The sequence below is a fragment of the Pelophylax lessonae genome (assembly GCF_965119305.1).
Source record: "Pelophylax lessonae genome assembly, chromosome: 10".
Taxonomy (NCBI): domain Eukaryota; kingdom Metazoa; phylum Chordata; class Amphibia; order Anura; family Ranidae; genus Pelophylax; species Pelophylax lessonae.
In genome coordinates this window covers 162929061-162943110 of record NC_138777.1, presented here as the reverse complement: position 1 = coordinate 162943110, position 14050 = coordinate 162929061, and the positions used below count along the sequence as shown (strand labels likewise).

At 42.0% G+C, this 14050-nt stretch overlaps 1 protein-coding gene across 1 annotated transcript in view; it reads left to right on the top strand.

The window, feature by feature from the left end:
- EFEMP2 (EGF containing fibulin extracellular matrix protein 2) overlaps nt 1-14050 on the top strand; it is a 129701-nt gene that overhangs the window by 30704 nt on the left and 84947 nt on the right. Inside the window, exons 4-5 of the mRNA XM_082270181.1 lie at nt 7729-7956; nt 12076-12198. Coding sequence (XP_082126307.1) covers nt 7729-7956; nt 12076-12198 — 351 coding nt within the window. The remainder of the gene's footprint in view (nt 1-7728; nt 7957-12075; nt 12199-14050) is intronic.

Below are 14050 nucleotides of genomic sequence, written 5' to 3'. Positions count from 1 at the left end.
TGTATTTCTAAAGCTGCTGCAGCTATGAACCAAAAGACATGTATATTAAAAAAGAATAGCGCGCAAATGCAAAAGAAATTACTACCAAATCTGAAGATAATCCATAAATAAAAATGGGGATTTGGTCCCACCATATGGCCATATCGTGCTCAAGCCCACTACTGCGTCAAAGTGCCCCATTATCAGTGGGTCCTACACTATCCATGAAAAAGAGATGAATCCAGCCTTTCTAACCCTTGGAGATAATACTCCTTGCTGGGAAAGATGTGCAAATGCACTACAGGGGACTCCTCCTATATCCACTTGATGGTGGACACTGATTGAGTACAGGTGTGTGTGGGGGGGTGGGGAGGGTTGCTCAACCTCGATAGTCTGGTCAGACCGAATACATAATAAACAGGCAATAAATTTGGGGGAGCATACCCATGTATTTCTAAAGCTGCTGCAGCTATGAACCAAAAGACGTGTTTCTTGGCCTTTATGATTCTGGTTGGTTTTCTAACAAACCTCTGAGGGCTTTACAGAACAGCTGTATTTATACTGAGAATAAATTACACACAGGTGGACTCTATTTACTAAAAGGTGACTTTTGAAGGTAATTGGTTCCACTAGATTTTGGTTAGGGGTATCAGAGTAAAGAGAGCTGAATACAAATGCACACCACAATTTTCAGATATATATTTGTAAAATATTTTGAAAACCATTTTCCTTTCACTTCACTCAATTATTAGAAGGACAGACAGGGCAATCTGTCACAAAGACCGTAAGTGCTGAACTGTCTGTTGTTTACCGGTGTAACGCTCCTGCGTTTTATGTATGATGTGGATTTTCAGCTGCAGAAATATTCCACTTCAGTAGTCATGTAGAGAAACGCTGAGACACCATTCCCAACTCTCAATGACTCATCATGTGTGGATGATCTCAATTCAGCAAGTAAATACACACACTCAATAAGATGTTTCCTAGAGTGACTTATGTATATAGTAACACAGTGATGGTAGGCTGAAGAGACAGGTTGGGTAGAGATGGTAGATGACAGACACTTGAAAGGAAATGTTCTTGAAAGTAAGATAGTAGCAGATGGGATGCAGATAGGTTTAGCAATCATGTATGGTAGCAGATGACAGAGTAGCAGGTGGACATACAAGAGAGATCAACCCAGTGCAAGAACAGGTGGTAGTAGGCTCAAGAGCTAGCAATCTTAGATAATGCAGATGTAGTAATAGTCCTTAGTATGCAGAGCTAGATAGTGTAAGCTTTAGTATAAAGGTTATAGAGGTTTCCCTTGTGGGGTACTTATCACTAAAAGCAATGTAGCAGAGGAGAGGTTCGGCAAGAGCGGATGATCCGGTAGCGGGATACAGGGATCAGCGCAGCATGGTTCCGACAGCGAGGTATGCTTGCAAGCATGAGAGCTTCAAGACAGGTTAGCATCAAGGCACAAAGCAGTTTGAACGAACACATGTGAGTGAGAGCCGGCGATCTAAATAGCCATCCAGTCCGGCGCTCAGTGATGACAGCATCAGTCTTAAAGGTGTATGCGCTCCTTACCAAAAGAGAATGGTGGGGCGCATACACTTATGAAAGAGTAATTAGGGTACCCAAAGGTACCAGAACATTACAACCGGGCACTCAGGTTCAGCACATCACGGATCAGGTGGACGGATTACTTGGTGGGGCCAAGACCCAGCTGTCATGGTACACGTGGGTACCAATGACATAGGCAGAGGGAGATGGAGAGTCCTAAATGATTTCAGGGACTTAGGAGCTAAGTTGAGGAGTAGGACCTCCAAGGTAGTATTTTCAGAAATACTACCTGTACCTCAAGCCACAGCAGCTGGAGATTAGGGAAGTTAACAAGTGGCTGAGGAGCTGGTGTAGTAAGGAGGGTTTTGGGTTCCTGGAGAACTGGGCGGACTTCTCAGTCGGCTACCGACTCTTTAGGGACGGATTGCACCTAAATGGGGAGGGTGCAACCATACTGGGTGAGAGGATGGCTTACAAGTTAGAGGGGCTTTTAAACTAGGTGATGAGGGGGAGGGTACAGATGTAGAATTAGCCAGCGGGGAGCAAGATTCAGCAAGCACAAATGGGGACATTAGCGGTAGAGTGTTCAGAGTTCCTAAATCTAAGGGGGGTATGGGGAAAAATCACAAGAGCAGCCTCAAAACAACATCAAACGAGGATATGGTATGCATCTGGTCAAAATTACGAGGTTTGTATACCAATGCTAGAAGCCTGGCCAACAAGATGGGAGAGCTGGAGCTGCTGATGTATGAGGAGGACTTAGATTTTGTGGGGATTACAGAGACTTGGTTCGACAGCTTGGATGGCGACCATTCAGGGGTATTCCCTTTATCGCAGAGATAAAGAAGGTAAAAAAGGGGGAGGGGTATGTCTATATATTAAGAACAGTGTAGAGGTAAATATGAGGGATGATATTAATAATGGAGCTATGGACGAGGTAGAATCCCTATGGGTAGAACTTCAAAGGGAAGGCACTATAGGGAAAGTAATATTGGGCATAAGTTATAGGCCCCTCAACCAGAGGGAGGAGGGGGAGGCGGACCTCCTTTCACAGATTGGATTGGCAGCAAGGATGGGAAATGTCATTATAATGGGGGGAATTTAATTATCCAGATATAGACAGAGCAGAAGGAACCCCGCATTCATCCAAGGTTCGGCAGTTCCTAAATGTTTTGCAGGACAATTTTATGGGTCAGATGGTGAATGCACCGACAAGGAACAATGCGGGACTTGACCTACTGATTATCAACAATACAGACCTGCTCACAGATATAGAAATACAGGGCAACTTAGGAAACAGTGACCATAGGTCAATTAGTTTCAGTATTATTCATAGTAATAGGAAACACAAGGGTAATATAAGGACACTGAATTTCAAAAGAGCCAATTTCCCAAGACTGCGCTCTTTGCTAGAAAATATCAAATGGGATAGAACCCTAGGAACAAAGAACACGGAGGAAAAATGGGAGTGTTTCAAGAGCATACTAAACAAAGGGATTGGCCAGTGCATTCCAAAGGGAAATAAATTTAAAAGCGCAAAACTAAACCCTGGGTGGCTAAACTCCAACATAAAAATGCATATTAATACTAAAGAAAAGGCCTTCAAAAATACAAGGCTGAGGGGTCATTGGCAGCATTTAAGCATTACAACGAGTGTAAAGGCAAAATCAAGGCAGCTAAAATAGAACACGAGAGACATATATAGTGGAAGAGAGTAAAAAAAAAAACCCAAGAAATTCTTTAAGTATATAAATAGTAAGAAAGCGAAGCCAGAACACATTGGCCCCATAAAAGACGACAAAGGAAATCTGGCTACGGAGGACAGAAAGAAGGCAAAAGTGTTAAATAATTTCTTCTCTTCAGTCTTCACAAAAGAATTGGGGGGCTACACTAACCCAGCTTGTAATGCTAAACTAAATAATATACCTCAGGAAGTACCCCCATGGCTAACAGAGGATAGACTTAGAACTAAACTAGAGAAACTTAACATAAATAAATCACTGGGACCGGATGGCTTGCACCCGAGGGTTCTTAAAGACCTCAGCCAGGTGATAGCCAGACCATTATTCTTGATCTTTAAGGATAGTCTACAAACGGGTATGGTGCCAGCTGATTGGAAAAATGCCAACGTGGTACCAATATTTAAAAAAGGGCCGACATATATCCCAGGTAACTATAGGCCGGTCAGCCTAACATCAGTAGTCTGCAAGATTTTGGAGGGGATGAGAAGGGACTACCTACAAGAATTTAGTAATGAAAACTGTATTAGTAGTAATCAGCATGGTTTCATGAAAAATCGTTCTTGCCAGACCAATCTATTAACCTTCTACGATGAAGTGAGCTGCCATCTAGATAAAGGAAGGCCTGTGGATGTGGTGTATCTGGACTTTGCAAAAGCATTTGACACAGTTCCCGACAAACGCTTACTGTACAAACTAAGGTACGTAGGCATGGACCATAGGGTAAGTACCTGGATAGAGAACTGGCTCCAGGGGAGAGTCCAAAGGGTGGTGATAAATGGGGAGTACTCGGATTGGGTGTGTGTGGAAAGTGGGGTCCCCCAAGGTTCTGTCCTGGGACCAATCCTGTTTAATTTATTCATAAACCACCTAGAGGAGGGGATATCTAGCACAATCTCGATATTTGCGGATGATACTAAACTAAGCATGCCAGTATCTTCTGGGCAGGAAGTGGAAACCCGACAAGCAGACCTGAACAAAATAATGGGGTGGACAACTACATGGCAGATGAGGTTTAATGTTGAAAAATGTAAAGTAATGCGCTTGGGCGACAGAAACACAAAAGCAAGCTCTTCACTAGGGGGGAAACCTCTGGGTGAGTCTAGGATGGAAAAGGACCTGGGGGTACTGGTAGAAAACAGGCTTGGCAGTGGCATGCAATGCCAAGCTGCTGCAAGCAAAGCCAACAAAATAACGGCATGTATAAAAAAGGGGATCCATTCCAGAAATAAAGAAATTATTCTCCCACTCTACAAGACTCTGGTCCGGCCACATCTGGAATATGCTGTCCAGTTCTGGGCACCGGTACTCAGAAAGGATGTGCTGGAACTGGAGAGAGTCCAGGGAAAGGCAACAAAAATAATTAGGGGGATGGAGGACATCAGCTATGAGGAAAGACTACAAGCACTGAACTTATTCTCTCTAGAGAAGAGACGCTTGAGGGGGGGATATGATATCAACGTACAAATACTGTACTGCTGATGACCCTAGCATAAGGAACAAACTTTTCAGATAAAGGGAATACAATAAGACACTTGGCCACTCACTAAAATTAGTGGAAGAACGGTTTAACCTTTAAATACGTAAGGGGTTCTTTACTGTCAGAGCAGTAAGGATGTGGAATTCTCTTCCACAAGCAGTAGTATCAGCAGGGAGCATCGATAGTTTCAAAAAACTATTAGATGAGCACCTTAAAGACCACAATATACAGGGGTATACAATGTACGGTTAACAGCAAACACACACATACATTATAGGTTGAACTGGATGGACTGATGTCTTTTTTCAACCTCACAAATTATGTAACAATTATGTGGCACTTTGTGTTGGTCTCTCACATAAAATCCCAATAAAATAAATGTATGTTTTTGGTTGTACCATGACAAATTGTGGAACATTTTAAGGGGTATGAACACTTTTTCAAGGCACTTTATGTGTTGGGTGGTAATTTAAGGGGGGGGGGGGGAGAAAAAAACAAAAGAGGCTGATTTAAGAATGTTTTTTTCTTGCCCAATGTTTACACAATTGTTGAGAAGTATTGTAAAGTTTGCCTTAAATGTCAAATTAATGCACCCAGACACATTTTTGAAGTTTGTTAGTACCTTTACCTGTAATTTAGGCCCCTAATGAGAGGGTTACTCTAAATCTGGTCATGGAACTACCAAAGTTTGCCAGGAGGCTCAGGTACATATTAGTAGTCGTTGATTATGCCACCGGTTATCCAGAAGCAGTCTATTTCAGAAACACATCCTCAGGGTTTTCGTAAAAGAACTGCTCTGCATGTTTCCAGGACAGGTATTCCTATCGAAATTTTGACAGGCCAAGGAAAAGTAACCAAAGAGTTGTTTCTTAAAAATGATTTACCTAAATATTTTAGTGCACCACACACAAACAGATGGGCTGGTAGAACAGTTCAATAGAGCCCTGAGGGGTATGCTAAAAGAAGTGGTTAACAAGGATGGGAAAAACTGGAACTTCATGTTACCATACTTAATTTTTCTAGTCAGGGAAGTGCCACAGTTCCACAATAGGGTTTTTTTTCTCATAACTTTTGTACTATATAGAACAGGCCCTCCGGTTGTTCAGGAACTACAATTCCCATCATGCCTAGTCATGTCTGTGACTGTCAGAGTTTTACAATGACTCATGGGACGTGTAGTTCTGCAACAGCTGGAGGGCCGTAGTTTGAGGATCCCTGATATAGAATATAAATATCCTTGGGGACTCCTGTATATAGCCCAGGAAATATGGGAGCAAGAGGTTGCAGTAAGGCATTGCTCATTATCCTGCTGAAAGAGGTCACTGCCAATAGGAAATATAATTTCAATGAAGGGGTGTACATAGTCCGTAACAATGTTTAGGTAGGTGGTACATGTCAAGTAACATCCACATGAATGGCAGGACTCAAGGTTTCCCAGCAGAACATCGCCCAAAGCATCCCACTGCCTCTGCCGGTTTACCTTCTTCCCATGCTGCATCTGGTGCCATTTTTTCCCCAGGTAAGCGATGCACACGTACCTGGTCATCCACATGATGTAAAAGAAAATGTGATTCTTCAGATCAGGCCACCGTCATCCATCACTCCGTGGTCCAGTTCTGTTGCTCATGTGTCCATTGTAGGCTTTTATGGCTGTGGACTCCGGTCAACCTGAGCACTCTGACTGGTCTGTAGCTACGCAGCCACAATACATGAACTACAATGCCACTTTTTCTGCTTTCATCACATCAACTTTAAGGACAATATGTTTACTTGCTGCCTATCTACTTTTGGATACCATTGCAACAAGATATATCAATGTTATTCACTTAACATTCATTACCAACAAGTCAGTGGTCATAAAGTCATAGCTAAACGGTGTATATTGTGACAAGACAGGGCAATGGTGTCAGAATGGTTGGAGGCCACCCAGGGTTTGTTACCCATGCAAATTGAGGGGCTCCAGAATGTTTGCTTTGAGCAGAAATAAATGGCTTTATAGCTTTTCACAGGGTTGGTAATTCCTGGTATGGGTTGTGGAGCCCACCGACTTTGTAGAGTATTGGATGGATTGAAGCCTCTAGCCGTCAATCCAAAGTTTGCCAGCAACCAGCATTCTGGTTGTTCTGGTGTGCACAGCCCTTTTATTATGGGTGATGGCTGTAGCTCAGGGCTCCTCCTTCACTGGGAGTGTTGTGCTCCATGGGGCAAAAGTGTGTTTCTATGAATCTGGTCTGTAGGTCTTGAAGACAAGTTGTGGCCTGAAGGGAACGAGTTTACTTCTGTGCAGTGACTAACTAAAAAGCACCAAACAGTCCAGATAGCCAGAAGGATATTCTTTGCATTATATTCTGTGTGATCCTGAAGCCTTTGTGGGGGAAAATACTTGTAAAGATTTTTTCTTTTTAAAAAAGGGGGCGGAAAAGCACAAAACCTCCCACCCTGTGGTCCCTTTTAAAAGTTCTGAACATTTAGGAAGCTGGTTGGATTGGCAATCGCGACAACAGTATTATTGGCTGTCAAGAAGGTTACCTGATTGGAAGTCGCTCCCGCCAGCTACTGTTTGTTTGTCTGGACCAAGAGCTGTCTTTGACTGTTGGGAGTATACAGTAGGTATGCTTTCAGAACTTAAACATCCCAAGTCCGCCCAGTGACACATATGTGTGGCATGTGAGCGTTAAAGCCCACCCGTTTGTTGTCACACATATGTGTAATATGTAATATTATGTAATATATTGTACTTTGTATATTGCAGTCAGTATATGATACCATAGTAGGTAATATGATATTATCACTACTCTTTTGATATCACATTCAATATTATGCTTTTGTAAAAACCAATGATATTTGATGCTTTAATATGAAGCAAGGAAGCTGGTTTGTATAAGCTCCTGCTCTATGTGATCTGATAAAATGTATTTAATTTTTTGTCTTAATTTCCTTTGTCTATTTATTCCTTACCAACTTTATTTACAACTTCTGCAGATATCAACGAATGTCTGACAATCCCTGATGCCTGTAAAGGTGAAATGAAGTGCATCAATCATTATGGTGGTTATCTGTGCCTCCCTCGTTCGGCCTCTGTAATTAGTGACTCCCAAACTGATCCTGGACCTGCTGGAAGCCCTCATGGTGGTGCTGAAACTGATCAAAGAAACAACCCTTGCCCAAATGGGTACCAGCCTGATTCACAAGGATTGGGTACTTGTGTAGGTAAGTGAGGTGTGACTCTGGGCATGGTTCTTTTTTTGGGAATCTCAAACTTTAACAAAGAGGAAGGTTAGGTCCTAGTTCCCCATTACTCAGTAATGGCAGTATTCTACCATCTTCCAGAAACTCACAAGGGTTTGAATGCCCTGGTGGGTAGGCCTATAGTGTCTGGGATATGATCCCTAAATGAGAGACTGGGACAGGGGTTAGTGACTCAATTACAGCCTTTGGACAGAGAATTACCCATCTTTTTAAGAAATACCAAACAGTTACTAGGTATTTTGGAATAATTTCAATGAAAAGAAAATGACATCTGAGTAATGTGTGATGTCATCAGCCTCTACTCGTGTATACACCATGAATTAGGTCTAGAGGCCAATGCTTTCTATAGCAGTTTAATGTGCATCCAGGAGGAGTTTATTTTGGATAGTCTTGGTTATCTTTTTTCAGATAACTTTTTCACTTTGATAGTAATTTCTTGCGCCAGAGGTGTGGAGCGTCCACGGGCAATGCGTTTTCTCCCTCTCTCACCAACCTGTACATGGGTTGATGGAAGAAGGTGCACATCTATGGTGATGGGAAATATGATTGTATAGTTTATGGGTTCTAAAGGTTATGTTGTTACCTTTAGTTGGGTTCCCTACACACTCCTTCATTAAAAGGAATGTTGGGGGACCTTTAATTAGTAAAATTAACTTTATTGATGTGTATATATTTGTCCTTGGTATAGGAGGTTATGTGTAAGCACTAACTGTAGCGTGAAACGCGTTAATTTTTAGCGTATCCTGCACAGTCTCTGATGTTTTTTTTAAAGAAGATGCAATAAAGGTGGAACAAGTGTAGCGAATTCGAGACTTCCTTTTTTCCTGTGTATCTGCAGACGAGCTGTGCTAGCACCTTCCCCTTGGTATTGCAGTAGGTGGATCGCTGATTGCTCACCTGGAGCGGCCATGCTAGTGCTAGGCCTCAAACTTTCTTTAAGTGACAGTAGGAGTGGATATTCCCCTTCAGCTTATTATGACATTTGTGTTAAAATAAATACTGCCCATTGTTTCAGTGCATACAGCCATTATTTGACACAACGCTAAACTCCAAGCACAACAATCTTTCATCATTTTTTAACCTTTAATCAATGTTTTTTGTCGAATCAATCATCAAATATTAAATCTTTAATTAATGTAAATTAGAAATTGTCTTTATTTCTACATCAAAAGCTCTCAAAGCTCTGCTTAGATCCCCTGATATGTAGAGCGGGAAACAGTACCTCCACCTCCCCATTGCATTGGAATGATGTCTATAGTCTTCGCCAATTCAGGTGTTGAGCACCCACAACTCCTCCTGTGCCATTCACTAAGCTTTGTTCTAATCTTAGTTTAGAGAGCTTTCAAAGAAGTAAAAGAAAAACATTGTTTATTTGTGAATTTCAGATTTAAAAAAATATAAAAATCTTGTGCGTGGAGTTTGGCTTTAAGTAGCTATGCCTTAAAGTGGTATGCTAAGAGTAAGGCTTCAGCCGAAACGCCTTAACATTTTAATGATGTTGCAATTGCTGTAAGTGCTCAGATAAAGTTTTATATTTAAAAAGCTTTCGGGTTGCTGGCTTTCAGATCTTATGGATTTGTACTGAACAATACAGCCTGAGCACCGACACTCCAAGAGTTTCCTTTATGCCTTAAAGTTGTTCTAGATACATAAGTTTTTTTTTACCTTAATGTATTCTCTGCATTAAGATTCCATGATCAGCTTCCCTCAGCCCCCCTTAAATACCTGGCTCCTCTCTTGATTCAGCGCTGTGCCCATCTACAGCAGTGTTGCTCTCTTTCCCTCTTCACACTGGACACAGAAGCAGCAGTGGGAGCCATTGCTTCCTGCACTGTCAGTCAGATCTTGTTAGGAGGGAGCGGAGGTGCCTGTGCCTAATGATGCACACAGCCCGACTCAGGAGCACGCCTGCATGAGTGCTCCTACAACACACAGCTTGCTATGGGGGCTCCGGGAAGAGAAGGAGCAGACGGAGCCGATGGGGGATCCCAGAACATGAGGTATGGGTCCACTCTGTGCAATACCATTGCACAGAGCAGGGAACTTTACCTTTTGTATGATGGCGATGCCTTTAAAACCACTTCAAGGAGAACTCAGATTTACTTTTGTAGCACCCTACAGGTAGGTGCTAGGTAAAAGTATAGTGGGCCTTGGCTGCCTAACAGCAGGGTCATGATTTCAGCTGGCTGTCATGTCTCCCAGGTGTGTCTGTATGAGAGGGGAGTCTCCCCACTGGCTCAATGAGAGGGTTCTCATTGGGCAGTGGAGGAAACCCAATCAGAGACACACTTAGGCCTGTATCTACCCCAGAAGGCAGATTATGCCCCAGAGGATTCTGGGAGTGGGTATAAGTTTTGAGGGAACGCATGACGCAGCATTTTTGGCGGGAAGCAGAGTCCCAGGAGGGAGAGTATGGCTGTCTCTCCCCCTGTCAGAAGGATCGGGTGTTCCGGGTGGCTGCCTGGGAATCCAGAGAATGCTGAGTTGAGCTGCAGAGAGGATCCAGTGTGCCGAGGACCAGTGGAGGAAGAGGGGTTCAGTTCCAGGAAAGCCTGACAAGGTCATGAGTACTGTGAACTGCCCCTAGGGGTTTGCCAAGTGTAGAGGGGACCACTCCAGAGAAGGTTCCAGGGGTCCAGGAGTCAGCTAGCTGTAAAGGGGGTGCATAGTCAGAGGACCCTGAAGTGTAAAGGGGGTACCAGTGGTTGGGCCCTGAAGAGTCAGTGTACAGTGTGCATTGTGCAGAGTTAAGAGTTGCAGCAGCACAAGCAGTGACAAGGAGCTACCTCAGTCAGTGAAGGGCTGGAGGGAGCTGTTCAGTGACTTTTGAACTACATCGAGTGTCAGGAGTCAAGTGTTCTACAGTCCTGGATCAAGTTAAAGTTGAAGTTCAGTATTCACAGTATCTTTGAGCACCAGGAAGCGCTAGTTGGCATTCAGCTGGTGTCAATACAGCGCCAATGGGCATTTTTCTGTACAGTGTTCCAGTCAAACCTAGTTGAGCCAGAGGAGTATCCCACTCATTCCCTTCTCCCATCCCCAATATACAATCAACAAAACAAACCAAAGATGCTGGAATGGTCATTGTCTCTGTTCTCACACCTGGGTTCACAACTTAAATGTGTTGGGAGTGTTACCGGTACTAATAGCAGACCCACGTCAGGCCCAAGGCCTGGAAACATTGCTACACTTTCAATGTGAGAGGGGCAGACAGTTGATTTGATCAAAAGGTTATAGCTGAACTGTCATGCTACGTTGAGATACTTACTACCTATTCTACAGCCTGAGTTAGGTTAAAATTAGGTTTAGGAGAGCTTTGCATTCAGATGTTGGATGTTTTGTTGAATTTAAAAGAGGAAATCTAAAAAATCTGTGAAATGAATTACAAGCTAGTAAAATATGAAATGTGTGTTATTTGTCAACATCTCCTATTCATTCTTATTCAGCCCTAATAAAGCCTTAAAGTGGTACTAAACCCACAGTAAAATCAGTTTGTATATGCACCAAAGCATGCTTGTTATAAACCTAAGGGGTTAATCATCTGTGTTGTGTAAAAAGTCTATTTGATCCGGTCTTCTCTGATCCTCTCCTTTTTCCATGTTCCCTAATCATTTCCTGATAGTACAGAGCTCAGGAACAAGCTGCACATGCTCAGTTTGGTGTGTATTGCTAAGGAGTTTTTTTTTTTTTGAAAAGTACATGTGATAAGCACAGGGCCAATCAGCGCTGTCCAGACAGAGGGTCAGGGGTCTTACTTCCTCATAGGACATTCATGGGAGAATGAAAACTCTTCCTACAAGCTTTAACCAGACACTGATATAAGTCACAAGACTGCTATATACTACTGATGAGAAAAAGGTATTTAGCAGTTTATATTTACTAAAATAATTGTATTTCCATGTTCTGTGTACTGTGGGAGACCAGACAGTGAATGCAGGGTCCTGGGTTTAGTAACACTTTAAAGAATAACAAAATGCATGTTTCATATTTTCCATATTTTACGAGTTACAACCCAACAACTAGTTTAGGCCACAAGTATTAGAATTTGCCACCAACAAGGAGTTGTCCTTTTTTTCACAGATGCAGATGAGTGCGCCCTTGAATTAGATGACTGTCTGCCGAGCCAGGAATGTGTAAACATACAAGGTGGTTTCCACTGTAAATGTCCAGAAGGCTATAGGAAGATTGGAAATGAGTGTGTAGGTAAGTATACCATGAACATTATATGGCTGGCTCTTTGCAGCTTTTTCTACCTTTGCATATTTTATTTTTTTTCAACATGATAGACAGAGACATACCACACCCCATAACCTGAAACACATTACAACCATTTCTGGTATACAGAAATGTGTCTATGTTTCTAGATAAAGTGGTTCTATTATGACCTACCATTCAGACGCTGCGTGTTATAGGCACTACTATACTATACTCGTAACAGATTCCAGTGACATAGTTTCCATTACTAATCATGAAGTATTTTACACAGCAATAACGAACACAGTACACCTTGTTGGTAACCTTTTTATTCTTTGGCTAAAATGTTTTCATAGTTTCAGAATGTTTTGTGTACCTTCATTAAGAGCCGGTTAACACTGCCGCGACCTCTAAGTGGCCTCATAAGGGGCGACTTGTTAGCGCGACTTTCAGCGCGACTTCAGCGTGACTTTGCGCGTATTCAGCGCGACTTGTATCATAGACGACTTTGTATGACTTTGTATTTGGCCAATCCGAATATGATGGTTCTGGGTCATGCTCAATCACACAAAAAAAAGTTCTTAAAAATTGTCGTTTTTGATAGAGAGCCAATTATTGAAAAAATTATTGAAAAAAAAAATTAGATTTCTTTGGATTAGTGTCTGGGGGGTCTAAAAAGTGTACCTGTGAAGTTTCAGCTCTGTAGCATGTCCAGAACCAGAAAAAAAAGATCATTTTTCTTATAATTTTTTAGTAGCACAGGCATATGGCTCCTCTCCACCTGGGCGTTTTTGTTGCAGGCATTTATCGGGCATTTATGGAGGCAGGCATGACTTTTTTTGGATTTAGTGTCTGGGGGGGTCTAAAAAGTGTACCTGTGAAGTTTCAGCACTGTAGCATGTCCAGAACCAGAAAAAAAAGATAATTTTTCTTATTTTTAGTAGCTCAGGCATATGGCTCCTCTCCACCTGGGCGTTTTTGTTGCAGGCATAAATTGGTGGGTGCTGCACACAGTATTTGTGCAGCGGTTTTTAAATGCACTTTTAAAAAAAAAAAACGTTTTTTATTGTAATGCAAAAAAAAATACAATAACCATAACCTATTTTTTTTTTGTTGTGGAAAATACAAAAGATGATGTTACACGAATGATGTAATTCATGCAAAAGGAGCCCGGTCCAATTATTGAGTGCATATTCTACTGTACATGGACATACTTTTCAGTAGGCCAACAATTCTGTATTATAAATCCTTTTTTTTTTTGACAGAAGTGAATGCAAGTCACGTTAAAGTCGTCCCAAAGTAGTGCAGAAACCTTTTTCTAAGTCAGAGTCACACAGATTAGAACGGTTCTATTGCTGTTAATGGGACTTTGTCACTTTGTCACTTAACAAGTCACGGTAGTGTGAAGCAGAGCTAATTCACATTCTGAACATGCTTTTGAAATGGCTTCATAATGGAAATTTGCTAAGCCTTCACTAAGCACTTAAAGTGATGTTAAACTCTGCTTTAACCAGTTCTGGATTGGAAGGATTTGCCCCCTTAATGACCATTTTTTGCGATTCGGCACTGCGTTACTTTAAAGTAAAATTGTGCGGTTGTGCGACACTGTACCGAAATAACAGTGATGTCCTTTGTTTCCCACATATAGAGCTTTCTTTTGGTGGTATTTGATCACCTGTACGATTTTTTTTTTTTGCGCTATAAACAAAATAAATAAAAATATGCACTGTTACTGTAATAATGACACTGGCAGGGGAGGGGTTAACCTAGGGGTGATCAAAGGGTTAATTGTGAGCATTGGGAAATATTTTCTAACTGTGGGGGATGGGCTTGTGAAATGATCATAGAGACCTGTTTTCCT